The 27,456-nt window shown below is 38.9% G+C and overlaps 1 protein-coding gene across 6 annotated transcripts in view; it reads right to left on the reverse strand.

Moving 5' to 3' along the window:
• Positions 1-27,130, reverse strand: part of LOC122309605 (ADP-ribosylation factor GTPase-activating protein AGD4-like) — a 57,612-nt gene extending 30,482 nt beyond the window's left edge. For 5 of the 6 annotated variants that reach the window (XM_043123137.1, XM_043123136.1, XM_043123135.1 and 2 more), the window contains exons 1-7: positions 26,793-27,130; positions 24,437-24,513; positions 20,825-20,925; positions 20,236-20,306; positions 7,795-7,857; positions 5,080-5,124; positions 4,547-4,612 (exon numbers count right to left, since the gene is read on the reverse strand). In XM_043123137.1, the coding sequence (XP_042979071.1) occupies positions 4,547-4,612; positions 5,080-5,124; positions 7,795-7,857; positions 20,236-20,306; positions 20,825-20,925; positions 24,437-24,513; positions 26,793-26,840 (471 nt within the window). In that variant the 5' untranslated portion in view covers positions 26,841-27,130. The remainder of the gene's footprint in view (positions 1-4,546; positions 4,613-5,079; positions 5,125-7,794; positions 7,858-20,235; positions 20,307-20,824; positions 20,926-24,436; positions 24,514-26,792) is intronic. The other variant, XM_043123138.1, reaches the window with a different exon arrangement.
• Positions 27,131-27,456: the final 326 nt, after the last annotated feature.

The following is a 27,456-nucleotide window of genomic DNA, read 5'->3' on the forward strand; positions in this document are numbered from 1 at the left end:
GTTCAGACAGAGAACAGGGGCGGAAGCTCTCTCATTCTCGGATTTCATATCTATTTTTTTTGGTTTTTCTTAGTTTGCTTTAAGTTCTTAGTGGTTGTCGGCTGTTTTATTTGATTGGAAGCTGTACGTTTTCGTTTATTGCATATCTTGGTTCTTCGGCTGATTTTATTTTTTGTGTTTACATTTAGGTTTATCCTCAGATTTTATTCTATTCGGCATTTTATTTTTAATACAGCAACTCATAATGTTAGAATTCATCATTTGTGGGTATTTTGCTAATTTAGAAATGATAGGCTAGATTTTGGACTTGGGATTCAATGAGTAACCTATGACTGATTTGGAGTGGTTTTTCTTTAATGTTATGTGATTTCAATGATTAACTTGGTAGATAATATTTCAGTTTACATTTAGAAAGGATCGAAGTTCTTTGTTCTTGGTTTAGATTAGTTGTAGACGTAAAGGCACAATTAATACTTGAACAAGTAACAAGACTTTGATGGTTTTTTTTCACTATTTTACAATTGTTATATAATCTGTCAAGTAGTTTTATTTGGCCAAGAATTGTGGTTCATTGCTATATTATCCGACCATGACTTCTAGGAATAGGATCATGGTTGAGAGAATGTGAAAAGAGAAGTAAATCCATCTCCAAATCAGTGGGTGAAAATTGCATCCCAAGTATTTGTTTTTATTGTTTCTTACAAGTTTAATTCATTTACTACACACTTTCTCTAAGTTTTTTTTTAGTTTTGGTAATTTTAGAATCATAGATTCACATCCATTTTCATCTTTCATAATCGATACATCTTTTATACAGAAAATCTCACAAATGCTTTGATAACTCTTTGTCCCTATGGAATACGATCCTGGACTTATCCTTGTATTACTTTGACAGCTTCTACGCTTGGAAGATAAAATTTTAAGCTGATCAAGTTTTTGGCGCCGTTGCCGGGGACAACGGGTGTTTGTCAAAGCATTCTCTTTTTCTTGAGAGGACGTTTGTGGAGCTGTGAATCTCTTCACAGCCTGGGTGATATCTTTACCTCTCATTTTACTTATTTACTTTTATCTTGTTTTGTGCTAAGTTGCATGTCTGGTTGGGCTAGAGATAGCACATATAGACTTGCTAGGACTGAATCATCGACCTCATCATCGAGTGCATCATCTGTTTCTCTTAATTCAGTATTTGAATCATCATTTGACACTCATAATAACATGGCTAAAGAAGAAGGACACAATGATAGGAAGATGGAAAATCCCAACAGGACACTTAGAGAATATTTGCATCCTATTAGGACCACCACTCCATCGTTCATCATTACACCTTTGAATGCTCATAATTTCAATTTTAAACCTAGAATGATACCATTATTACCTCATTTTCATGGAATGGATTCTGAAAATCCCTACTTGCACCTCAAGGAGTTTGAGGAAGTATGCTCCACATTTTTTTATCAAAACTGTACTGAGGAGATTGTTAGATTGAAGTTGTTTCCTTTTTCTCTTAAGGACAAAGCAAAAACATGGTCGAATGCATTGAGGCCAAGATATATTGGAACATGGCAAGAAATGCAAGCTGATCAAGTTTTTGTCTTAAGGACAAAGCAAAAACATGGTTGAATGCATTGAGGCCAAGATCCATTGGAACATGGCAAGAAATGCAAGCTGATCAAGTTTTTGGCGCCGTTACCGGAGAAAAGGAAACAACTTCAATCTAACCATCTCCTCAGCACAGTTTTGATCCAAAAATGTGGAGCATACTTCCTCAAACTCCTTGAGGTGCAAGTAGGGATTTTCAGAATCCATTCCATGAAAATGAGGCAATAATGGTATCATTCCAGATTTAAAATTGAAATTATGAACATTCAAAGGTGTAATGATGAACGATGGAGTGGTGGTCCTAATAGGATGCAAATATTCTCTAAGTGTCCTGTTGGGATTTTCCATCTTCCTATCATTGTGTCCTTCTTCTTTAGCCATGTTACTATGAGTGTCAAATGATGATTCAAATACTGAATTAAGAGAAACAAATGATGCACTCGATGATGAGGTCGATGATTCAGTCCTAACAAGTCTATATGTGCTATCTCTAGCCCAACCAGACATGCAACTTCAGCACAAAACAAGATAAAAGTAAATAAGTAAAATGAGAGGTAAAGATATCACCCAGGCTGTGAAGAGATTCACAGCTCCACAAATGTCCTCTCAGGAAAAAGAGAATGCTTTGACAAACACCCGTTGTCCCTGGCAACAGCGCCAACAACTTGATCAGCTTAAAATTTTGTCTTCCAAACGTAGAAGCGGTCAAAGTAATACAAGGATAAGTCCAGGATCGTATTCTACAGGGACATTGTTATCAAAGCATTTGTGAGATTTTCTGTGTAAAAGATGTATCGATTATGAAAGATGAAAATAGATGTGAATATATGATTCTAAAATTATCAAAACTAGAAAAAACTTAGAGAAAGTGTGTAGTAAATGAATTAAACTTGTAAGAAACAATAAAAACAAATACTTGGGATGCAATTTTCACCCACTGATTTGGAGATGGATTTACTTCTCTTTTCACATTCTCTCAACCATGATCCTATTCCTAGAAGTCATGGTCGGATAATATAGCAATGAACCACAATTCTTGGCAAAATAAAACTACTTGACAGATTATATAACAATTATAAAATAGTGAAAGAAAACCATCAAAGTCTTGTTACCTGTTCAAGTATTAATTGTGCCTTTACGTCTACAACTAATCTAAACCAAGAACAAAGAACTTCGATTCTTTCTAAATGTAAACTGAAATATTATCTACCAAGTTAATCATTGAAATCACATAACATTAAAGAAAAACCACTCCAAATCAGTCATAGGTTACTCATTGAATCCCAAGTCCAAAATCTAGCCTATTATTTCTAAATTAGCAAAATATCCACAAATGATGAATCCTAACATTACGAGTTGCTGTATTAAAAATAAAATGCCGAATAGAATAAAATCTGAGGATAAACGTAAACGTAAACACAGAAAAAATAAAATCAGCCGAAGAACCAAGATATGCAATAAACGAAAACGTACAGCTTCCAATCAAATAAAACAACCGACAACCACTAAGAACTTAAAGCAAACTAAGAAAAACCAAAAAAAATAGAAATGAAATTCGAGAATGAGAGAGCTTCCGCCCCTGTTCTCCGTCTAAACGAAAAGAAAAGAAATTAAAACTAAAAGACTACTCTACTACTGCTGCTTCCAGCTACCCGAACGAAAAAAAGAAAGAATAACAATAAACTCTGCTGCGCCGAACATGAGTAGCATTTCAGCCCTCTTCCTTTTTATAGCCGTGTGTCTTAACAATCCAGCTGTCTTGTGAGCTTTCCATGTGATGCTATGTTCTTTTAAAATTCAAAGCAAATGTGCAGCCCATGCTTCCGTAATGTCCCTCCATGTGTAGAAGCAAGAAAACCGAATTGAACAACTTGCATTCCAGCTGTCTTCTTTCTACAACAGCTCTTGTGTCTTGTAATTCTCTCCATGTGCTGCTATATTATTATAAAATTCAAAGCAAATGTGCAGCCATGCTTCCGTAATGTCCCTCCATGTGTAGAAGCAAGAAAACCAAATTGAACAACTTGCATTCCAGCTGTCTTCCTAGTGCTAGGTCTGGAACCAAAAAGCAATTCACATGCCAAAAGCTAAAACCGAATAATCTCAACGCCTCAGCACCCGATCTCCATTTGGTGCCAGCGTGATCTCTTCTGTCAAAGTTGAGGGCCAGCTGTTTCTTTTTCTTCTGCTGATCTCTTCTGGACAGACAGCACACACTCGGACGTGCAGCAGGTCTTTGCTGCAGCTTGCAGCTCCTTTTACATTTATTTGTGACTTGTCAAGAATGTCCCTTTGTTATAATATTTCTCTATACTCAAAAAGGGATGTCAACAACTCATGTAAAAAAATAATTGCCCTGCAACGTATAAACATGATATGATAAGGGTAAAATTAAGATATTTATTTTGATGTGAAACAATTGCATTATCAATCTTTTTAAGCACAAAAAAATATCAGAATTTATCAATGGATTCAAGTATCATGATCTACTACATAATTTAGTACTTAAATCATTTTTGGTTAAACAATTTATTCACTTAAGTAGCTTAATTATGTAGTTTTATCACTTCATCAACTACAAGTTGAGTCCAACACATATTATGTCACTCTCCATCAACCAGATACATCACACTACAAAACAGTCAGTTATGAACATGGCACTAGTTAAGAGATTGAGCTGTTGAAGAAGAGTGGTAATGTTTGGCCAGTCACACCAATATCTCTAATATACACAGTGATATGCAAGCCAGCACATTGAATAACAATCATAGCACCATGTGCTGAGATAAAGATAAACCACTATGCTAGGAATGACAATCTTGAGAATTTCAGTTAAAGGCAAAACAGGTCAAGAAAAAGATCAACAAGTAGAGTCATAACAAGATGTAAACATGTTCAGGAAAGGGTTCGATAGGTTAGTCATTACATAATAAAAATGAAGCATTACCTCTTCCAGAGCTGCAACAATGTCTCCTCTTGCATTTTTCTTCAAAGACACAAACTTTTCCCGTGCCTGGCATTGTAAAAAAACATACATACAAACATACATGACCACAATCAAGGATATAAATTCATTGTCATGACACTATAAAAAGGATGTACAAGAGAGACTAATTGATGGAAATTTCTCAGCGCAACAAATCAACAAAATCCAGATTGGAAAGATGATGAGGTAAGAGTTTTTAGAAGTGTGGTTTTAAGGTCTAAGAATTTCCCATTCATTTAAAGGTCAATTACTAGTATACCACTCATAAGCATCAGGACAGGCATAATGGAGAAACTCCATACCTCAAAATGCATCTAATAAATGTCATCGGTTATACCTTCTAATACGTATGAAGTTCCATACCTTCTCCATTATTGGTAGGAACAATACTCCATTATTGGTAGGAACATTTACTTCTTGTTCCTACCTCAAGTGGAGAAACTTCATTCCGTTATCAATAAATGCATCAAAATGCGTCTAATAAATGTTCATACATGATCGTAGGCATGAATAGCTTTGTCAAAGCGTCTACTCGATTCCTGCAAATGAAGGGTAAGCACGTAAAAAACAAACAAAAAGCAAAAAAAGAGAAAAAAAGAAATTGATCCCAATATCCACCAGTAGATTCTGAGATAAATCAAAATTCAGGATTCATAACTAGAATTTGCAGGACATTGGTTAGTTAGAATCCATGAAAAAAGAAAATTGCTTTCAATGGAAATTCATGCATTAACATGATATTCAGTTTGGGAGGTTGGATAATGCCCACTGATATCCAGATTCCTAACTATTGAGAATGTAATTGTTGTGGAATACAAGCTTTCTCAGTTCTGGTGAAGGGATCTCCTGTGGGTTTTTTCAATAGTTCTTGGGGGCTAAGACAAGGACCCTCTCTCTCCTTTTCTATTTGTAATTGTCATCTATGCTCTCAGTCATATGCTGAATGCTGCTGTTGGAGGAAGAATTCTTAGGTTTCTCAGTGAGTGGTGTTAATATCTCTCATCTCCTCTTCGTAGATGATACTTTGCTCTTTTGTGAGCTGGGTCGTGGTTATATTCAATATTCGAGAGCATTATTCCTTTCTTTTGAAATTATCTTGGGATTGAAGGTGAACCTGTTGAAGTCTGAAATGATACCGTGGATTCTGAGTAATATTTGAAGTTTGGCTAGCATTCTGGGTTGTAAAGTTACTTCGTTACCAATTAATTATCTTGATCTTCCTTTCGGGGTTGCTTTTCAGGTGAAGATTATCTGGAATGGTGCATTAGAAAAGACTGAAAGAAGACTGGCAGGATGGAAAAGAATATACTTGTCTAAAGAAGGCAGAATCATTCTTATCAAAAGCACTCCTCCTAATCTCCCAACATCTTTTCTCTTCTTTTCCCTTATCTGCAGTTTGGCATCTCGCATTGAGAAAGTCTTTCATGCTTTTCTTTAGGTGGAATTGGGGAGGAACCTAAGTTCCGTCTTGTTAGATGGGACAAAGTTTGTTCCCTGGTTGCTTGTGGTGGTTTGGGGGTGCGTAACTTGAGGACTTTTAATAAGGAGCTCATTGGGAAGTGGTTGTGGAGGTATCATCGGGAGGAGGAGGCTTTGTTGGGGGTTGTTGTTGAATCTAAGTCTGGGAGTGATAAGGGGAGATGGTGTTCTAATGAAGTTAGGGGGGCATATGGAGTGGGGTTGTGGAAAAATATTCATAAAGGATAGGGGTTTTCCAAATTCATCAGTTTTGAGATTTGTAGGGATTCGAGTGTTCATTTCTAGCATAATGTTGGGTGTGGTGTTAGGGCCCTTAAGAGAGTTTTCCCCACTCTCTTTTGGATTGCAAGTGATAAGGAGGCTATGGTGGCTGATTTGTTGGATTGCTCCAATGGCTCGACCCAGTTGAATGTTTCTTTCAATAGAGCGGCTCAGGATAGGGAACTTGGAAACATTGCTGACTTTTTCAGTTCATTGTGTGCTATGAATATTGGTAATGTTGAGGACAGGATGATTTGAACTCCAGTTGGGAGTAGGATATTCACGATTCGATCTTTTTACAAGACTCTTTCAGGTCCTCATAGTAACCATTTTCCTAAGAAGAGTATTTGGAGATGCAAGGTACCTCCCAAGATTGCTTTCTTTGGTTAGACTCCTTCCCTTCGGAAAATTCTCACCATTGACAACTTGAGGAAATGTGGTCTAATCATTATGGAATGGTGTTATTTATGTAAGAAAAATGGGGAAACAATTGATCATTTATTGTTACATTGCGAGGTGACCAGGTTTTTGTGGGATGATATTTTCAACTGGACCAGTGTGGCTTGGGTAATGCCTAGACGGGTAGTGGAGAATTCTTCAAGATATTCATATCACTGCTGTGTGGAAAATGATTCCTCTTAGTATTATGCGGTGCCTATGGATGAAAAGAAATGGTAGACGTTTTAAAGATCGGCAGAGGTCCTTGGACGAGTTGAAGAGTTTCTTCTTTAACACTATTTTCTTGGGCTTCTGTCATTGGTTATAAGAGGTATAGTCTCCACAATTTGCTTGTTTCCATTTCTAGTTCCTAGCTGTTACTAGGTGTACTCCATGTATACTTCCTGTGTACTTAAGTTATGCCTATTTTCAATCAATAGTTTTATTCTTACGTATCAAAAAAATCTAACATAAGAAAGAAGCAGGAACAATTTTATAAACCCTGAAAATGTTGTGAACATTAAAATAAAAAGTACACTGTATTGACTGTAGCAACATGAATGGTATCCGTGAATAGTGTTCTGGCTGTTTCCTATGGTTTAGCCCCTTAAGGGATGGATCGAGGGTTTTGAATACAAAGGTTTCAGGGAAAGTTTTGGTCCAAATTCTTATCCAGCTCGGGTGGATGTTAATGAGAAACTGTTAAAAATCTGAGAGAAACTAGGAAGGAGAAAATATGGACCAACCAAAGCACCACACATAAGGTTGCATGACACAATCCTCAAGAGCAGCAGCTGCTGGAAATTTGCACAACAACCTTCATTTTTCTTAATTAATTAGAAAAAAAAAAAGAATAAAAGAAAGAAAGAAACGATGCCGCATCCATATATCTCCATCTAATGTCTAATCTTAATAGGACATGGTTTCCTTGAGCTATTACCAAGGCCTAAACCAAATAACAGGAATTCAACAACAAAACCTCATCTTCCAAGAAGGTGATTACTATAAATGCTAGTGGCACAAAAGTCTACCTTTGCATCTTCCAGATCAACAGTCATAAAGTGCGTTAGCCGGTCAATCAAGACATGCTCAACCTGCAACAATGATTTTTTCTGCTCAATATAAAAATTAAAATTCAAAATAGAACACAATAACTACAAAAGATTTAGCCTTTTTCCATCAGGGAGAAATTAGTTTTTCACCATTTTGATGCAAGGCTAAAACTATATAGAAGATATAGCAAATGACTTTCATAGAACTCCATAGATAATTACATGCTTTTGCTTCTTTGACTCAAGTGCCAGATGGAGTAACAAATTAAGCTTCATAACATTATCTGCGATCTCTGTTTAAATTCTGATGAACCATTAATTATAAAGCATTAGATAGCGTAAGCACATGTAGGGTAGAGACATCGGAGCTCCTTTTTTAAAGTATTCGAATTTCATTTAAACACAAAAAGAGCACCATCCAACCACATAGGAAATACACAAAACATACACCTAAACATCCAAGCACATAGGAAGTATACAAAAGATACACCTAACCAGAAAAAGAAAAAGGGCAAGAAAACCATGAAAACAATATGGATTTCTATCGGAAATTTGATTTTAAAATATATGTACATATAGGAAGCTCATCGAGCTCAAACCCATTCCGTGGTGTGACATTGATTTCAATAAGCATCTAGGGAAACCATAATTGTCTGTCTAGGAGGCTCCCTGACCAAATATCAAAGCAAATATTGCTTGCCCATCTTTGTGAAAATATTCATATGTAAAAGAGAGTGAATTAAGGGTAATCCTTAAAGAACTCATCCAGGCTTCCTTGGATGAGTACAAAAAGGCATCACAGAATCTTGGCTAGTTAGTAAGACAAGTAATTTAGTAAGGAAACAAAGTCACTAGTGATAATAGGATTGGATTTTCTAGTGATAATATTTGATATAACGATTATTGTTTGAACTTAATATATTATGGAACAACTTGTAATCACATCGAATCATCCTTGGAGTTAAGGAAGGAATCAAGTTCGGTGGAAGACCAGCGCCAATTAGCCCTAAATATGAAAGAACACATCAACATAGTGTCAGCATGCAACCAGTGTCTATTACAAGTGCGTGAGGGTAGGCCATTTTGCATGAGATTGTTTATTCCAAGAAGGGGCCTGCATGTCTAATTGTATTTGAAAATAATGGCTTGAACATCATCTTAGGGATACCCTGGTAACATCTTTTCAAGGTTGCGTATACTATACTGGTATTTATATCTCTCGAAAAATCAGAATTCAAACTTATTGGTTGGTGTTTAAACTCCCTCTCACAGATGATCTCAACTATTTAAGCAAAACTTGCTTAGGACGGGATGTCTAGTCTTTCTTTATTTTTTGATAAGTCGGGATGTCTAGTCTTTCTTACTTGTGGAATATCAGAATGACAAAGTGAAGTTGGAAAAAATTCCTATTGTGAGGGAGTATGCATAAGTATTGACCTCATGTACATTTTCTCTCCGTGCATTTTCTTTTGCTGATGGATTGTTTTCTCCGTTGAGTTTGGGTGGTCGGTGAAGGCGATCGGATGGGTTTTTCTAAAGACATTGCGATAGAGTCTAAGCTTTTCTCACTTGTAAAGGAGGGGGGTCTCTTGGCTATCACAGAGAGAAGCTGGAGGTGATGACCAAGTTGTTACTAGGACCTGCAATGGTGCAGCAGTTGGCAAAGGCCTTGGGAGATTGCTTGAAGGAAGAAAAGAGAGATTTTTTCACCACCCTTAGGGAAGGCAATCGCAGCTTCATTGCGCTGCGAAGTTCGAATGGTCATGACCACTATATCGCAATGGTGGAAAATGGTGGTAGTGGTAGAAGAAATTTTATTTTCGATCCTGAGGAGAAGGAGGGCAGATGGTGGACAAGGATGGGGGAGACTCTATGGGAGTTTCTTCAGGAGGGGAGAGACCATCAGCAACAAAGGAGCCACTTCTCTCTTACAGGGAGGCGCTGTTGGTGGAGCAAAATTGAGTTTTTCGAAAAAGTGATGGCGGCATGGAACAGCAGAGAGGTGGCCATGGCTCTGACAAAGATTTTTGGCCCATTCAGTGGCAGGGTGGTGGTGGCGGCAGACCTGCAGGTGGCGTGATAGAGGGGGAAGTCCACAATACACTGCTGGACATGAAGGCTCAGCTAAGCACTTTGCAAAACAAGGTAGACTAGCTTATACGGTGCGTAGCACTTGAAGGGGGAGTGGGCTTGGAAGGACCTGGGCTCTTTGTGAGCTTGGGTAAGAGAGATGGGCAGCGTTACATGGGTGGCTTAGGCCCATCAGTTGTTGGCCCCAATCAGAGAAGGGGAGATGCAAGGAGGGGTGATGGGCTGCGTAGTAAAGGTTTAGAGGAGGGCCCGTTAGGGGATGGCTCTAATCAGCTAAGGGTCGTAGCAAGTGGGCGTAATGGGCACACCAATGGGCCTCAGCCCATAGGAAATAAAGGAATTAGGGGAGGGCCTCAACCCGTCGGGCCCCTTCCCGTGTGGAGAATTCGTAAAGGGGGTGACCAACGGCCCACCGCCGACGGAAACCTTGCAACCCCACCGGAAATTGCATCGAAGGCATCGCAGCCAGCTGTTGGACCATCCACGGTGGTTCAGAAGGCACCTAAGGTGGTGGAGGAACTATTGTCAATGTTGCAATGGGGAAACCAAGGAGATCCCACCACCGAGCGCCGCATTCCTGGCTTTCTATGGCCAGAAAACGCCAATAATAACTATGGAAGCACCACCTACCCAGACTGGGGATCCAGAACAACTTGAGAAGCATCTCGAGCTAATGTCGGTAGGAGGGCATATATCATATGATGTTGTCGAGGATGTTGAAGAGGGGATATCTCATATGATCATTCCCATTGGTGGTTACGATGAAGGGATGGTCCCTGAAACTCAATTTCTTCGTAGCAATGATGCAATCGAATAGGAGGGCAGAAATTTGTTTAGGGAGGAGGAGAGGGGGACGCCTTTGAATTTGCAATGGTTTTCTAGAGAAGGGGAGCTCATTCCTCTTAATCGAATGTTACCATGAATCCAATGTGTCGGATTGGATACTTCGCAAGGTAAAGGAAATTCAATACTGTGTGGGAATGAAGTCTGTGGGTTTTGAGGAACAATTTATGGCCCTTCTTACTGCCATTGAGGTGGGTCACTCCCAGTCTAAGAAATCTTGGTCTAAGAAACAACAAGAGCTTAACCGACTCAAACGATCACTGAACTATGAGGGCAGCTCAAGTCGTGATAGATCCAAAGGGAAGGGGCTTGTTTCTCTTTTATGAAGCCAAAAATTGTGTCTTGGAATGTCCACAAGTTGAATGAGGCAACCAAGCAACTTCGTATGAAAAATCTGCTTTGAGAATGGCGGGCAGACATAGTTTGTTGATGTGGGATAGAAAAGTAGTAGAGAAAATGGAGGATTTTGTGGGGGAGTATACTGTGGCTTGCTCCTTTAAGAGTGTGGCAGATAATTTTTTGTGGGCTTTTGCAGGTTTATATGGGCTGAATGTAGACAATGATTGAAGATTTTTATGGGAGGAACTCGTTGGGTTACATAGTTGGTGGGAAATTCCCTAGTATATTGGTGGGGATTTCAATGTCATTAGATTCTCTAGTGAACGATCTAGAGATAGCAGGATGCGCCCAACAATGACAGAATTTTTATATTGTATTTTTTACTTGAATTTTCTGGATATTCCTCTCATTGGGGGGCTCTTTTACTTGGTCTAATAATTAGACGCGGTGTCGGCTGGACAGATTTCTAATCTCACCGACTTGGGAATCTCGTTACCCAGTGGTGTGTCAAAAGAGGTTGCCTCATCTTTCCTCGGATCGTTTTTCCATCATGTTGCATTGTGGTGGCATCCGAGGCGGGCGCCGATACTTTAAGTTCAAAAACATGTGGCTTAAAAGTGAGGGCTTTGTGGAAAGGGTAAGGCAATGGTAGTCATCGTATCAGTATCATGGTACCCCCTTCTACATACTAGCCGGCAAACTAAAAGCTCTGAAGAATGATCTTAAGCTTTGGAACTCTCAATCTTTTGGAGATAAAGGGGAGCGAAAGGAAACCATGGTGGAGGAGCTACAACAATTCGAGAGGATACTCGAGACTAGAGTCCTCTCCCCTAAAGAATTATCGCGGAAGGCAAAGTTGGCTTCAGAGTTGGAGAGATTAATTTCTCTAGAGGAGATCCGTTGGCGTTAGAAGCCCAGAACATTGTGGTTGAAAGAAGGGGACTGAAACACAAAGTTCTTCCACCAAGTAGCTAACTCTCATAGAAGAAATAATACCATTGAGATGCCGAATATCAATGGTACAAATTGCACGGAGGCCCCAGTGATTCAAGATCACGTGGTGGATTTCTTTGAACAGCTACTTACAGAACAAGAGGGGTGGAGGCCAAAGCTTGGAGGACTCGATTTTGACTCTATTGAGCCACAGATAGCATCTTGGAGCAACCTTTTGAACAAGTAAAGGTATAGGATGTAGTGAGACGCATGGTTAAAGATAAAGCACTAGCTCCAGTGGCTTCTTGATGGGCTTTTTCCAAACATGTTGGGAGGTAGCAAAAGAGGACATCATGAATATGTTCCAGGAATTTATCTCGACAGGGAAGTTTGATAAAAGCTTATATGTTACTTTTATTGCGCTGATTCCAAAGAAGATTGGAGCATTGGAGGTTAAGGATTTTAGGCACATCAACCTCGTTAATGGGGTGTATAAAATTATCTCCAATGTGCTCGCAAATAGATTAAGGCAAGGAGACCAGCTGTCCCCACTTCTTTTTGTTATCATCATGGAGGCCCTCAGTAGGATGCTATCGGTCGTGGTTATGAATGGGTTTGTGGTTGGATTTTCCGTGGGTGACCCCAATCAAGGGATTGGGGCCATATTACTTTATCTCATTTATTATTTGCAGATGACACGCTATTATTCTATGAGGCAGATCAAAACCAATTGAAGGCACTGTTACTATGCTTCAAAGCAACGTCAGAGTTGAAAGTGAATTTTGATAAATCAAAGTTAGTGCCAGTGGGTAACGTCAGCAACACTCGGCAATTAGCCAGCAAACTTGGGTGTAAGGTAGCCTCTCTTCCCATGACATATTTGGGATTGCCTTTGGGGGGCTGCCTCAGGGGCTCTATCTATTTGGGACACAGTTATCGAGAAGATAGGAAGAAGATTAGTAGGGTGGACGAAATTGCACTTGTCGAAGGGCGGCCGGGACTCTCATTAAGAGTACTCTCTCTAACTTACCAACATATTTCTTGTCTTTGTTTCCAATTCCAGCTAGTGTGGCAGCTCGGATTGAAAAACCATACCTTAATTTCTTATGGAGCAAGATGTGGGATGAATTCAAATTCCATCTAGTTAGTTGGGATAAGGTGCGCAGGTCAATCTTGTCAAGTGGGTTGGGTATAAAAAATTTGAGAACATTCAACCGAGCCCTACTTGGAAAGTGGCTATGGAGGTATAACTTGGAACCAGAAGCCCTATGGAAATTGGTGGTTGATTGCAAATATGGAAGCTTGTGGGGTGGTTGGTGTACTGGAGAGGTAAATGGGGCTTATGGAGTGGGGGTTTGGAAGCACATTAGGTGAGGGTGGGGGGTGTTTAATCCCCATTCTAAATTAGTGCTGGGTGAGGGTTCCCAGATAAAGTTTTGGAAGGACATATGGTGCAGGGATGAGGCTCTAAAGGATTCTTTTCCATCTATTTTCCAAGGGTCATGTGATCAAGAAGCTTCAATAGCAGACCTTATGATTCGATCAGGGGACCAAGTTCAGTAGAATGTCAATTTCAGTAGAGCGGCGCAAGATTGGGAAGTAGACAGCTTTGAGGCTTTTTTCAGCGTACTATATTCAGTGGAGCCGAATGGACAACAAATCGATTAGCTGTGGTGGACACCTGCGGATAAGGGTGCCTCCTTGCGATCCTTCAATAAGTCCCTCACACAATTACCAAATACTCAGTTTCCTTGGAAGAAAATTTGGAGGAATAAGGCGCCTCCTAAAGCGATCTTCTTCACTTGGATAGCAGCCCTTGGGAAGATTTTGACAACTGACAATCTGAGGAAGCGCCAAGTCGTTATTCTACATTGATGTTGTATGTGCAAGAAATCCAGCGAGACAGTGGCACATCTCTTGTTACATTGTGAGGCAGCTAGAGCATTGTAGATTGAAATGTTCCGTAGAGTACAATTAACTTACATAATGCCTACCACAGTGGTTGAGCTATTGGCTAGCTAGACACTTTCGAGAGATGTCCCACAAATCAAGGCCATGTGGAAGATGATTTCAATCTGCATTATGTGATGCAGGGGCAGAACTATATTAATTTTTTTTAAAAATTAATATAGTATAATGGGCTCAGCTATGGCGGACTTTTCTACTCTCTTATTTGATTTAAACTTGGTAGATCTCCCTTTAGCCGGGGGAGACTTCACTTGGTCAAACAGAAGGGCCTGGTCGAGGCTAGACAGGTTCGTTGTCTCCCCTTCTTGGGAGACTCACTTCCCCAATCTGAGTCAAAAACGGCTTCCTCGGTTTTGCTCGGATCATTTTCCCATACTGCTAGATTGTGGCGGCCTCCAAGGGGGGCGGAGATGCTTTAAGTTTGAAAACATGTGGCTAAAAGTGGATGGGTTTGTTGAAAAGGTTCGCTCGTGGTGGGCCTCATATCAGCTCACAGGCACTCCTAGTTTTATTCTAGCAGGGAAATTAAAAGCGTTGAAGAATGATATCAAAAAATGGAATTTGGAAGTCTTTGGGAACATCAATGACCAAAGGGACAAGCTTTTTGCGGAGTTGCAACAAATTGATGAGAGAGAAACCGAAAGGGTGCTATCAACCAAGGATAGATCAAGAAGACTTACGGTAGTTGCGGAGCTGGAAAAAATCACTCTAATGGAGGAAATCTCATGGAGGCAAAAATCACGGTCCCTTTGGTTGAAGGAAGGGGATAGGAGCACAAAGTTTTTTCACAGGGTTGCAAATTCTCATAGAAGGAACAATGCCATAGAGGTCCTTTATGAGGAAGGCAGATTTTTATCGGGCCGAAATGATATTAAGGACCATATTGTCCATTTTTACGACAAGCTCTTGACAGAACAATACCTTTGGAGACCCAAGATGGACGGGCTAGCTCTTGACTCCATTGAACACACAAGTGCGGCTTGGTTGGCGAGGCCTTTTGAAGAAGAAGAGGTGTTCGGTGTGTTAAAAGGTATAAACAAAGATAAAACTCCAGGACCGGACGGCTTTCCAATGGCTTTTTTTCACGCTTGTTGGGATATTGTCAAAGAGGATATAATGAAAGTCTTCTCAGAATTTCACTCTTTTATGAAATTTGAGAAGAGCCTTAATGTCTCTTTCATCGCACTTAACCCCAAGAAGGCAAGGTCGGTAGAAGTGAAAGATTTCCGGCCCATAAGTTTGATAAGTGGGGTCTACAAGATAATCTCTAAAGTTCTAGTGAAGCAGCTAAGCGCAGTTATGGGGAAGATCATCTTGAAGTCACAAAATGCTTTTGTGAAAGGTAGACAAATCTTAGACTCAGTCCTCATTGCCAATGAATGTCTGGAGAGTAGAGTCAGATCCGGTATTCCAGGCATCTTATGTAAACTGGATATGGAAAAGGCTTTTGATCATGTGAACTAGGACTTCTTGTTGTACACTCTTGGCAGGTATGGTTTTGGGGAAAGATGGTGTCAGTGGATCAAGCACTATATTACAACTGTCAGATTCTCTGTGTTGGTCAATGGCACTCCTGAAGGCTTTTTTAACAGCTCTAGGGGTTTGAGGCAAGGAGATCCATTATCCCCACTCTTATTTATTCTTGCCATGGAAGTGTTAAGCAGAATGTTGGAAAGGGCAGTGGATATGGGTTTTATCTCGGGTTACTCGGTAGGGGGTTCCAATCAGGGAAGCTTGCGGGTTTCCCACCTCCTTTTCGCCGACGACACACTGATTCTTTGCGACCCAGATTTGGATCAGATTTGCTCCCTCAGAGCACTCCTACTTTGCTTTGAAGCGGTAACTGGCCTCAAGGTGAACTTATCCAAGTCAGAAGTAGTACCTGTCGGCTTGGTCAACAACTTAGGGGACGTGGCTGCCATTATGGAATGCAAGGTCTCATCCTTGCCAATGAAGTACCTTGGACTCCCTTTGGGAGCCCCTCATAAGTCGAAAGTAATGTGGGAAGGGATCCTTGAGAAAATTGAAGGTAAATTGGCAGGATGGAAGAGAATTTACTTGTCGAAAGGTGGGAGAATCACACTTATTAAGAGCACATTATCCAACCTTCCAACCTATTTCCTTCCCTTATTTCTAGTACCTGCAGGGGTGTCGAATAGACTGGAAAATATTTTTCGCGATTTCTTATGGGGAGGACTAGAGGATACAAAGAAATTCCAATTGATCAAATGGGACAAAGTATGCACCCCGTTGTCTTGTGGCAGGTTAGGCTTAAGAAACTTGAGAACCTTTAACAAGGCACTACTCGGCAAATGGTTGTGGCGCTTTCACCTCGAGGAGGACTCTCTCTGGAGAAATATTATAGAGATCAAATATGGGAGTTTATGGGGAGGCTAGTGTTCTAATGAAGTCAGAGGGCCTCATGGCTTGGGAGTTTGGAAATTTATCCGGAAGGGATGGGATGATTTGCTCGGCAACTACAGGTTTGAGGTGGGAAGGGGCACGCGGATCCAATTTTGGCATGATATTTGGTGTGGGGACGTGGCCTTGAAAAACGCTTTCCCCTCTCTTTATAGGATTGCGCTGGATCAAGGCTCTTCCGTGGCAGATAATATGTGCAACAATTCTAATTCCATTACTTGGCCCATAAGATTCACTAAAGCTGTCCAGGATTGGGAATTGGGAGACATTACTAATTTTTACAGGATTTTATATGCACTGAAGCCAAGGGTAGAAAGGGTGGACAGATTACGCTGGACCAACACAGGGAACAAGAAATTTTCAATTCGTTCATATCACAAAGCCTTGTTGATCCACTCCTCCACTAACTTCCCTTGGAAGTCCTTATGGAGGAGCAATGTTCCCCTGAAAGTAGCTTTCTTTGGGTGGGTAGCCTCCCATGGTAAAATCTTAACAATCGACCAACTAAAGAAGCGTGGACTCTACCTAAAGGATTGGTGCTACATGTGCAAATGTAATGGTGAATCAACGGACCACCTCCTTCTTCACTGCAAAGTAGTAAAGGTAGTGTGGGACGCAATCTTCTCGAGACTCGGCATTGCTTGGGTCATGCCTAAGAGGGTTATAGATCTATTGTCTTGTTGGCAAGGGATTAGGGGCAACCGTCAAATCGCTGTAGTTTGGAAGATGGTACCTCTATGCTTAATGTGGTGTACACGGAATGAAAGAAATGGCCGCTGCTTTGAGGATAGGGAACGCTCCCCAGACAGTTTTAGGGATTTTTTCTTTCATACTTTGTTGTTGTGGGCCTCCTCTATTGTATGGAAAGGAATGAGTCTAAGTGATGTGCACGCTACTATCAACAACACGTAGCTTTTGTAATTAGGCTCTTTCTCGTACATTTCTTGTGTACTCGGGCTTTGCCTATTTACGTGGATCAATAAAAAAAAAATTTACCTATCAAAAAAAAGTTTATATTGAGAAAGAAATTGTCAAGAATTTCACTTTAGAAATTATAATAGATGAATTTTACTCCATGAAAGATCGTCGTCGAGCTTAATTTGTAGGAAAAATCCTAAGTTGATATTTCATTTTTTTGTCTTTTTGTAATGGTCTCTAACAAACTACAGAAATCCTAAGGAAAATTATCTTATAATATGATTTATAAACATGTATTTTTTTTATACAATTTTATAATTATTATTTTTTATATAGTCACGTGCAAAAAACGCATATTACTTATACTCATAAATACCACACACTTTGTCAATCCCCCCCCCCCCCCAAAAAAAAAAAACAGCATACTCTCAAATGGCATACACATTTAGATTTTAATGGCCTAAACTTTCATGAGTTTCTTGTTTCCACTGCTTCAACCTAGATAGGTCTTATCTCTTGTATGTCATCTTGTGTACTTGGGCTATGCCTATCTCTATCAATAATATCGTTTACTTATCAAATAAAAAAAATTATTAACCTCATTCAGGGCACCATACCCATTCCAAATGCACCTTATAAAATGACGGCATCTAATTCAAGTGAATTGTAGCAATAGTTACATGAGTTGGTAGATAAAAGGTGTATTCGGCATAATGTCGCCTTGGGGCCATCAAAATTCTTATCAGGGGGTGAATGATGAGTTTAAGTTTCATTTGATAAAATGGGCCATAGCATGCTCTCCCATCTTAGAATGAGGTCTGGGTATCAAGAATTTGCAGGTTTTTAACATGCCTTTGTTGGGCAAATGGTTGTGGAGATACCATCAAGAATGAGGGGCCTTGTGGAGAAATAAAATAAAATCGAAGTACAGTGAAGCATGGAGAGGTTGGTGTTAAAATGAAATAAGTGGGCTATATGAGGTGTGGAAGCACATAAGAAGAGGATGCGATGCATACTTTAGAAATACCTTGTTTGAGGTGGGTGACAGAATCAAAATCAAATTTTGGAATGACATATTGTGTAGCGATAGGACATTCAAGGAAGCTTATCTAGAAATCTATGATATAGCAAGAATAAAAGAAACCTTGATTGTGGACCTTTTGGTTACATCAAATGGTGCTCCTCAATGGAATGTCATTTTGTTAGAAATGCACATGATTGGGAAATCGACAAAATATAGGAGTTTTATGATCTCATATATTCCACTCACATGAAGAGGGAAGTTGATGACAAGATTTTCTGACATCACTCCAAGAAAGGGAAGTTCACCATCCACTCCTACTATCAAGCCATGAACACACCTACAACAAACCCATTCCCATGTACAAGTATTTAGAAGACAAAGGCACCCTTAAAGACACTCTTCTTTGTATGGACAGCTTCATTGGAAAAGATCCTCACACTCGAAAATTTAAGGAAACATCGATAGGAGTGGTGTTGCATATGCAAAAAGAGTGGGGAGTGAGTTGATCATTTATTACTTCATTGTGAAATTGTCACGACCTTGTGGAATCACTTCTTCACTAAGGTGGGACTAATTTGGGTGGTGCCTCGAAGGTTGATCGATCTCTTAGCTTCTTGGAGAGGCCTTCAAGGTAACTCTCATATTGCAAAAATATGGAAGATGGTTCCAATATGCTTACGGTGGTGCATTTGGAGGGAAATGAATGATAAAAGCTTCGAAGATCAAGAGAGATCAATGGAAAAGCTTAGGAAATTGTTTTTCAAAACTTTACTTCATTGGTCGATTGTAAATGATATTAATGGAATGAGTTTCCATGAGTTTCTTGTATCACTGAACTAGCATGCTCAAGCGACACTCTTGTATATGTCCCGTATACCTAGGCTTTCACCTATTCTTATGATCAATAAAATTTTGTTTACCGATCAAAAAAAATCTGTCTAAAAAGGATGGCTATTGACTATGGAGAGCTAAACTGAGTCACAATCAAGAATCATCTAAGTTACATTGATGATGTTTATGTTTGTTTAAAGGAGTTTAGGTCTTCTCTAAACACCATTGCTCAGGGTAACATCAACTGAAGGTAAAGAATCAAGATATTCCAAAGGCAGCCTTCAAGACCAGTTTTGGATATTAAGGGTTCCTTACCATGCCCTTTGGTTTGGTTAATGCCCCAACAGCTTTATAGACCTTATTAAGAAACTATTTTAAGAGCATCTCAGATTCTCAACCAATTCGTGGAGTTCATTAATGACATAATGGTATACTCCAAGAGTCAGGATGAGCAGGAGGATCGTTTGGTCTTATTTTTCATTGTATTGTGTTTTAATTACCATTGGAGTAATTTCTCAAGTATGATATGCTTTGATTAGCTTTGTAATACTTTGTTGGGCCTGGTTTGTGATCTCTTTTATGCCTGGTATCAACATGTCTTATGTGAGTCAGACCAGTGCAAGAACAGGAAGGGGATAGTCAGGTTTCCTCCCCAAATGATAACCCAACCCTTCAAATCACAACTGTCAAATAGATGAGGTGTGAGATGTCATGAATCATAGTTGGAGGTGTGTTTGAGCCTAACATGGTATGCAGGACTTTTTTTGCAAAATACCAATTTTAAAATCATTCAACAGCATGTTGAGAAACTGGCTTACTAAACAAAGCATCATCTTCATGCAGCAATTATCAAGACCAAGAGAATGTCAAAATAATGAAAATGAATTTTAAAGTGAAGGGGGCATGTTAAAAATAGACACTTAGAGAGGCAAAAGCACTTCTAGTTCAATTATTTACCATGCTCTGCATGAGAAACAAATACCGTTTGGGATTCACAAATGCCAACACATAATTGGAAGGAAATTTTCATTACTTGACACTTGACAACTCACTTGGGAACGAAGAAGCTCTTTATAGGTAGCAAGCTCATGAAATGCATTAATAAACCTGGACATTACTGGACCTGGAACAGAGGAACCAGAAATAGAAGTTACACTGTAGCTCTTCATATTTTTTTGTCAGCTTATCAATCAACATAAAGCTTAAATCCTCCATTTACCAGTAATATTAAAGCCAATTTTGAACCTGATTAGTAACTCAGTTGTCTCATTAACTTGAAATCGGGGCCTATTGTTCTATTAAAAATCATAATAGTCAAGTATTACCAAATGTTCGACATTTCAAGTATGCCTATGCATACAAAATTAGTGCATATGGTTTCTGAATTTTGAAATGATAATTGGTTTGCCGCTGAAACAAGATGGACAGTAGTGCAATAACAGGAATAATGATATCAAATTATTTATTCAATTGCAATAAAATTCATAGAAATAATAGCTGATAAAAAGAATGGGGTTTGTCCTTGTACGCTATAAATGAAATGCTTTAGCATTATTTACTAATTAAGCACCTAAAGGTTGCTAAACATTTTCCAAAAATAACAAGGAATTAAGGCAGTATATAAATATTGATCTCAAAAACCTCCAATGGATACGCTAACAGGATCATCCTGTCCACCACCAAATGCTTCTAATGAGTCTGCAAAGGCAGAGTCTCCATTAAATGCTTCCCCAAGAGCTGCTCTGTTAAAAAAAACCAAAACAAGAAATCAGCAGCTTTCCTCTGCCATGGCTTGTAAATGATAGCAAAGATATTAAAAAATAATAAAATTTAAAAAAAAAAATACAAGTCTTGTAGGAAACAAAAAATAAATAAAAATTATTGAAACATACTACTATCCTTTTATCCTCCTAATAAATAAGATATCCAATCTAAATGAAAAAACATGAAAAGAGGAGCAAAACACCAAAACTGCCAAGGTTGAGGAGGGTAGAGAGAGGAAGGGAGAGAGAGGGGGGGTGATGGGAAGATGATAGACAACTTCCAGTTCTTATTTTGAAAACTGATTCAGGTTGCCATACGGACATATGTATTTTTTAATTTTCAAAGGTAGTTTGTGAATGACAAGGGTGGGTGGCGTATGGGATCCCGCAATGCTTGGGAATGAGAAGTTCTTGCTCTTTATAATAGTTCCAATGGGACTCTAATTATATCATTGACCATTGACTAGTCTTTTTGGGGTATTAGACCCAGATGTGGCTTGGGCTTCCCTTGGAACGTTACATAGTTTTTCAAAGAAATCTCAAAGCTTGATTACTTAGAAATATTAAATTTTCCATGGGTTTCTTTCGTAGCACCTGTGGATTTCGACAAGGGGATCTGTTGTCTTCCCTGTTGGTCGTTATTATCATGGAGGCCCTCAATAGGATTATCTTGGCTTTGGTGGATAGGAGTCTTCTAGAAGGCTTCTCAATGGGGACTCGGAGTGAGGGAGATATTTCTATTTCACACTTGTTATTTTCATATGGCATGCTGATCATTGCCTACAACATACCTTGGCCTTCCTTTGGGATGTCACTTCAAAGCCAAACCAATATGGGAAAGGAATTATGGAGAGACTAGAGCGTCAATTGGCTAGATGGAAGAGAATATATCTATCAAAGAGAGGTTGTTGATTCACCTATGATTAAAAATACTCTATCAAATTTGCCAACTTATTTTATGCCTCTATCAAAGAAGCCTCAATTGTGGACCTCTTAATACTCTCCAATGGTATTCCCCTAAAGAATTCACAAGATTGGGAAATTGACGCTTTTTCGGAGTTCTATGGCCTAGTGTACTCCACTTGTTTGTTTGGGAGAGCCAAAGACAAGATATTTTGGTGCCCCTTTAAGAAAGGAAAGCTCACAATCCACATTTTCTACCAAGCCATGACAACGCAAAATACAAATCCATTCCCTTGGGAGAGTATTTGGAAGACAAAGGCACCCCCCCTAAAGGCGACAATGGCTTCCTTGGGGAAGATCCTCACTCTAAACAACTTAAGGAAATGTCAAATTATAGTCATGGATTAGTGTTGTATGTGCAAAAAGAGCGGAGAGTCTTTTGACCATCTACTACTTCATTGTGAGATTGCCTAGACATTGTGGAATGAAATCTTTGCTCAGATGGGATTAGCTTGGGTGATGCCGAGACGGGTAATCAACCTTCTAGCTTCTTGGAGAGATATTCGGGGTAACTCTCAGATCGCATCAATGTGGAAGATGGTTCCAATATGCTTATAGTGGTGTATTACTTATCAAAAAAAAAAAAATGTTTATGGTGTTGTATTTGGAGGGAGAGGAACAAAAGAAGATTTGAAGATCAAAAGCGGTCAATGGATGAGCTTAGAGATTTATTTTTCAATATTTTACTCCATTGGTCGATTGTAATTGATTTTTCTTTTTTTCTTTTTTTGATATGTAAATTGTAATTTATTTTCATGGCATGACTTTTCATGAATTCCCTATATCACTAAATTAGCACACTTAGGCGTTGCTCTTGTATATGTCCCGTATACTTGGGCTCTTGCCTACTCTTATGATCAATAAAATATTGTTTATCGATCAAAAAAATGTCTCTATTTCCACCCCCATGGGTGTAGCTAACCAAATTGAAAAAATACAAAGGGACTTATGGGAGAGTAGCTTACGTTTTATCTAGTAAAATGGCCAAATGTATCTTCCCCAATGGTAGGAGTTTTAGGCATCAGAAGATTGATTACATTCAATAGTGCGTTTGTGGGAAAGTGGCTTTGGCGGTATATTAATGAATGTGATAGCCTATATAGGCAGGTCACAGACGAAAAATATGGCAATACATGGGGTGGATGGTGCTCGAATGAGGTGTATGGGAGCTATGTGGTTGGGCTATGAAAGTACATACGACAAATGTGGGGGCAATTCTCTCAACACATCAATTTTGAGGCAGGTGATGTATCGAAGATAAAGTTTTGGCATGACGTGTGGTGCAAAGATCGGCCTCTCAAAGTAGCTTTCACAGAACTATTCAGCCTTGCTAGGATGAACGAAGCATCAGTGGAAGATAATCAAAAGCTTCTAAATGGCTCTCTTCAATGGGAAGTGAACTTTACACATGCGGCTCAAAATTGGAAGGTATACAGCTTTACATCCTTTTATGCTCAATTAATCATTCAAAAAGAATCAAAATGGTGTACACAAATTATGTTGGAGCCTATCCAAGCAAGGTGTATTTGATGTTAAGTCATTCTATAATACATTAATACCCAGGATAGCATCATCTTTCCATGGAAGACTGTTCAGAGAAGTGAGGCTCCATCAAGAGAGACATTCCTAATTTGGACATCTGCATTGGGAAAAATTCCTGGCTGCTGTTATAGGTCTTTTCACTTAAGATACTCACCGATTAAGGAGTCTTTGTGATTTTTATTTGTTGGTCATGCGTAGTTTTTTCAATGGTCTTTGAGGTTTTCAGTGGTTTCTATGGAGGCTGATAGATATCATTAGTAGTCTCCAGTTTTTTGTGGCAGTTGATCATTTCTGTGAAAGTTTATGGCTTTATGGATTTGATGTTTCTGCCATGGCTGAATGAGCTCAAGGTGGTTTCAAGTGGTTTCCATGGTGGAAGCCTCAGTGTGGCACTGAAAAACTATGAAGAGACGCTAATGCTTGAATTGGAAATATTTAAGACATGAGACGATTCTGTTTGGTTGCATTGATAACACATGCTTAAGATTTAAGAATATCCCTATCTCAAATTAGTTTATAAAACAGATCTTGATTAATTTAGATTAAGAGTCGAGTCAATCTGGATCAAACTCATCAAGTTTGGGGAGGTTCAAAGTCAACATGGATCTGTAAAACTGGATCAATGCAGAAACATCAAGCCAAGTCAACCAGGAATCATCAAACCGGGCACAACCGGACCCACAAAACTAGGTCAATCCAAATCTGACAACCCAACTCCAACCTTTGATCAGTTTGCACATTTTTTGAGCAACTCCTACCAAATTTCGGGCAGGATTTGCACATCTCAATACTGAAATAACAATAAATTGAACCTTATTTCTTTTTTCTTTTCTTTTCTTTTCTTTTCTTTTCTTTTTTTTTTTTTTTTTTTTTTTTTTTTTGAGGAGCACTAAAAGAATCTAGTCATAACAATTTCAAGAACAATTGTTGAGGTGATCGAATAGAAGGGTCAGTAAGATAGAATGAGAATATCCTGAGGACTTACATAAACTTCTTAGACCCTTTATATAGCCTTTGGCAACGATCTTTCAACTCATCGGTTGTCTGCTCTAGAGCATGTATCTGTTCAATTGTGGAAAATTTTAAAAAAAAAAAAAATTAAAATAATGACAACCACTTCTCTTTAAATTGAAAGTCAAACTGTAAGTAACGTATAGAAGATTTATACCAACACTAGCAACGCCAATGAAATCATCTTGAAGTCAATGTTGCCATGAAACAAGCTATATTATATAACAATAATAAGGATCTAGAGATTTATTGTGTAGGCTGATAAAATTTGGGACTAACTACTTGGTTGTTGACATTACATAATATAGCCCATGAATCTGAGCAATTCCTTGTAAACTTTTACACAGAATTTATAACATCTATTGAGAACATGCGAGAAAAAAAAAAACAAAAAGAAAGAGATGGAGCCGTTACTGTTAATTGTACATAACTGATCTCAGGTTTATCAGTGTAAAATGTTACGCTTTCAAGATATCACTACTTTTGTGCCATCCAAAGGGCAGGCAATAAAGATTGAATTTTCTTTTATAAGTACAATAAAGTTTTATTGATTCATGTAAATAGGAGTAGCACAAGTACACAAGAAATATACAAAAGAGAACACCTAGTTACAAGTTAGGAACTAGATATGGATACAAGAAAGTCATGAAAACTAGTCCCATTGAATACAATAGCCGACGCCCATAGAAATAAGGTGTGGAAGAAGAAACGTCTATATTCATCCAAAGAATGTTCTCGGTCTTCAAAACTCTAGCCATTCCTTCCAACCCAAATGCACCACGTAAGACATAGAGGAATCATATTCCACAAGGTAGCAATTCAGGATTACCATGAAGGCCTCTCCAACAATTAAAAAATACCCACCACCCTCCTAGGCATTACCCACACAAGTTTGGTCCTGCAAAAAATCTAATTCCATAATACCCTCGCCCCCTCATAGTGAACTAGTAAATGATCCACAGATTTACCACATTTTTTGCATATATAACACCAAACCATAACAATAAGCTCGTGCCTCATGAGGTTGTCCATGGTAAGGATTTCCCAAAGGAAGTAATCCACCAAAGAAAACAACTTTGGGAGGCACCCTACATCCATACGCACTTCCAAGAAAAAAGATTATTGTTCTGGCATAGCATAACCTTGTACATGAATTGAAGAGTGAACTTCTTATTCCCAGAATGAGTCCAAAGCATGTTGTCTATCCATCTCAACACTACCAATACTCGTAGCATACAGCAAGCTAAAAAGTTGTAAATAGTACCAATTTCCCAATCTTGAGCAGCTCTAAGAAGTGAACATTCCATTAAGTAGAGCCACTAGAGTTGTCAAAATAATCCCCCACCAAAGCATCTTGATCGCAAGCAATTTGATAGAGGGTAGGAAATGCAATCTTGAGGGCCAGCAAAATCACTGCACCAAATGCCATGCCAAAATCTGACCTTGGATCCCTCACCAGCACAAAGCTAAAGTGACTAGCAAAAACCCCTCAACCATTCCTAATATTTTTCCACAACACCACACCATGTGCGCCTCTCACTTCATTAGAACATCAACCAACACGCACACTGGTACTTGGATTCAATAAGAACCTTCCACAATGTCTGCCCTTCCTCATGGTATCTCCACAACTACTTCCCTAAAAGGGCTTACTAAAAATTCTCAACTTGTAAACCGCCCTTTTGCTAGAAATCAGGGAAAAAACATTGTCCCAACTAACTAATCAAGTGAAACTTGGCCTCCTCCCCAATTACCCACCTCAAGAAGGCATAAAAAATCTTCTCAATCCAGTTATCCACACCTGCATGTAAGGGAAAGAAGGAGAAAGTATGTGGGAAGGTTGAAAGCCTGGTCTTGGTTAAAGCAATTATTTCCCCCTTTTGACAAGTAAATCCTTTTTCTAGCCTGCCAACCTTCTCAATCACCACATTCCTCCCTACTCCCACCCCTCCTCACTTTTTGTACTGGTGGTTGATTAGTGAGACTTGCGGGGTATTAATTCAGGACCAGTAGCACAACTATGATCAAAAAGAATGGATCAACTAAAGCAGTTCCTTCCCTCCCTCCCACCGCCTCTCTCAGTAGACGATTTAGCAAGTCAGTTAAGCTCAATGCAGGACCAAAACTTTCTCTACACCATTTGGTAACAATTACCACCGCCACGAGATCGTTAGAACTAAAAGGGATAGATAATCGAACTATAAATAACGATAGAAAAATAAAACAAAAGGTTTAGAATTCCGCGTGTGAGTCAGGAAAAGGCACTTTTATAAAACAACTGAAATATAGAAGTTTTATAAGAAAACGATGTAGTCGGAAAGGGTGTTTACCTGCTTGAGAAACATGGGGGAATCGTCCAGCTTGATAAAGGACGACATTTTCCTGCTCGAGTCTCGAGGCAAAAAAACCTGAAGACCAATGCGCTCTCTCTTTCTTTGAGCTAAGGAAGACGGAAGAATTTCAGATCGAACGGAAAAGCAGGGGCTAGGAGTTGCTAACGAATGGCGTGTCAAGAGAGAGTGACTTTGTCGATTGGCGGAATCGTTTTTGTGGATCCGATCGACAACTAAAACACTGGGGAAGGCCTCTTGAAACACGACAACGACCTCACTGAATCACATTCACATCGGAGGAATAACTCAACGTACATATTGACAACCACCGTATGTCAAACCAATAATTTTTTATATATATTTTTTTTTCGTTTGCATAAATATTAAATTATGTTCTCGCTTGTCCCCGATGTACTTTCAGCCCGGTCTGATCATACGGTAATCATTCCAATTTTTTTAAAATTTTATATAAAATATAATAAATAATTTAATTTTTTTAAATAAAAATTATATTAAAAATCTATATTTTAATAATATTTTATGTATATTTTAATTTACATCTCATCTATATAACTAAACGAGACTAATTTAAAATTGCTACTGATGTTAAATAAGTTTAAATATATACAAAGTCCCTTATCCTATTATTTATTGGCAATAA

Source organism: Carya illinoinensis, chromosome 5 (genome assembly GCF_018687715.1).
Source record: "Carya illinoinensis cultivar Pawnee chromosome 5, C.illinoinensisPawnee_v1, whole genome shotgun sequence".
Classification (NCBI taxonomy): Eukaryota; Viridiplantae; Streptophyta; class Magnoliopsida; order Fagales; family Juglandaceae; genus Carya; species Carya illinoinensis.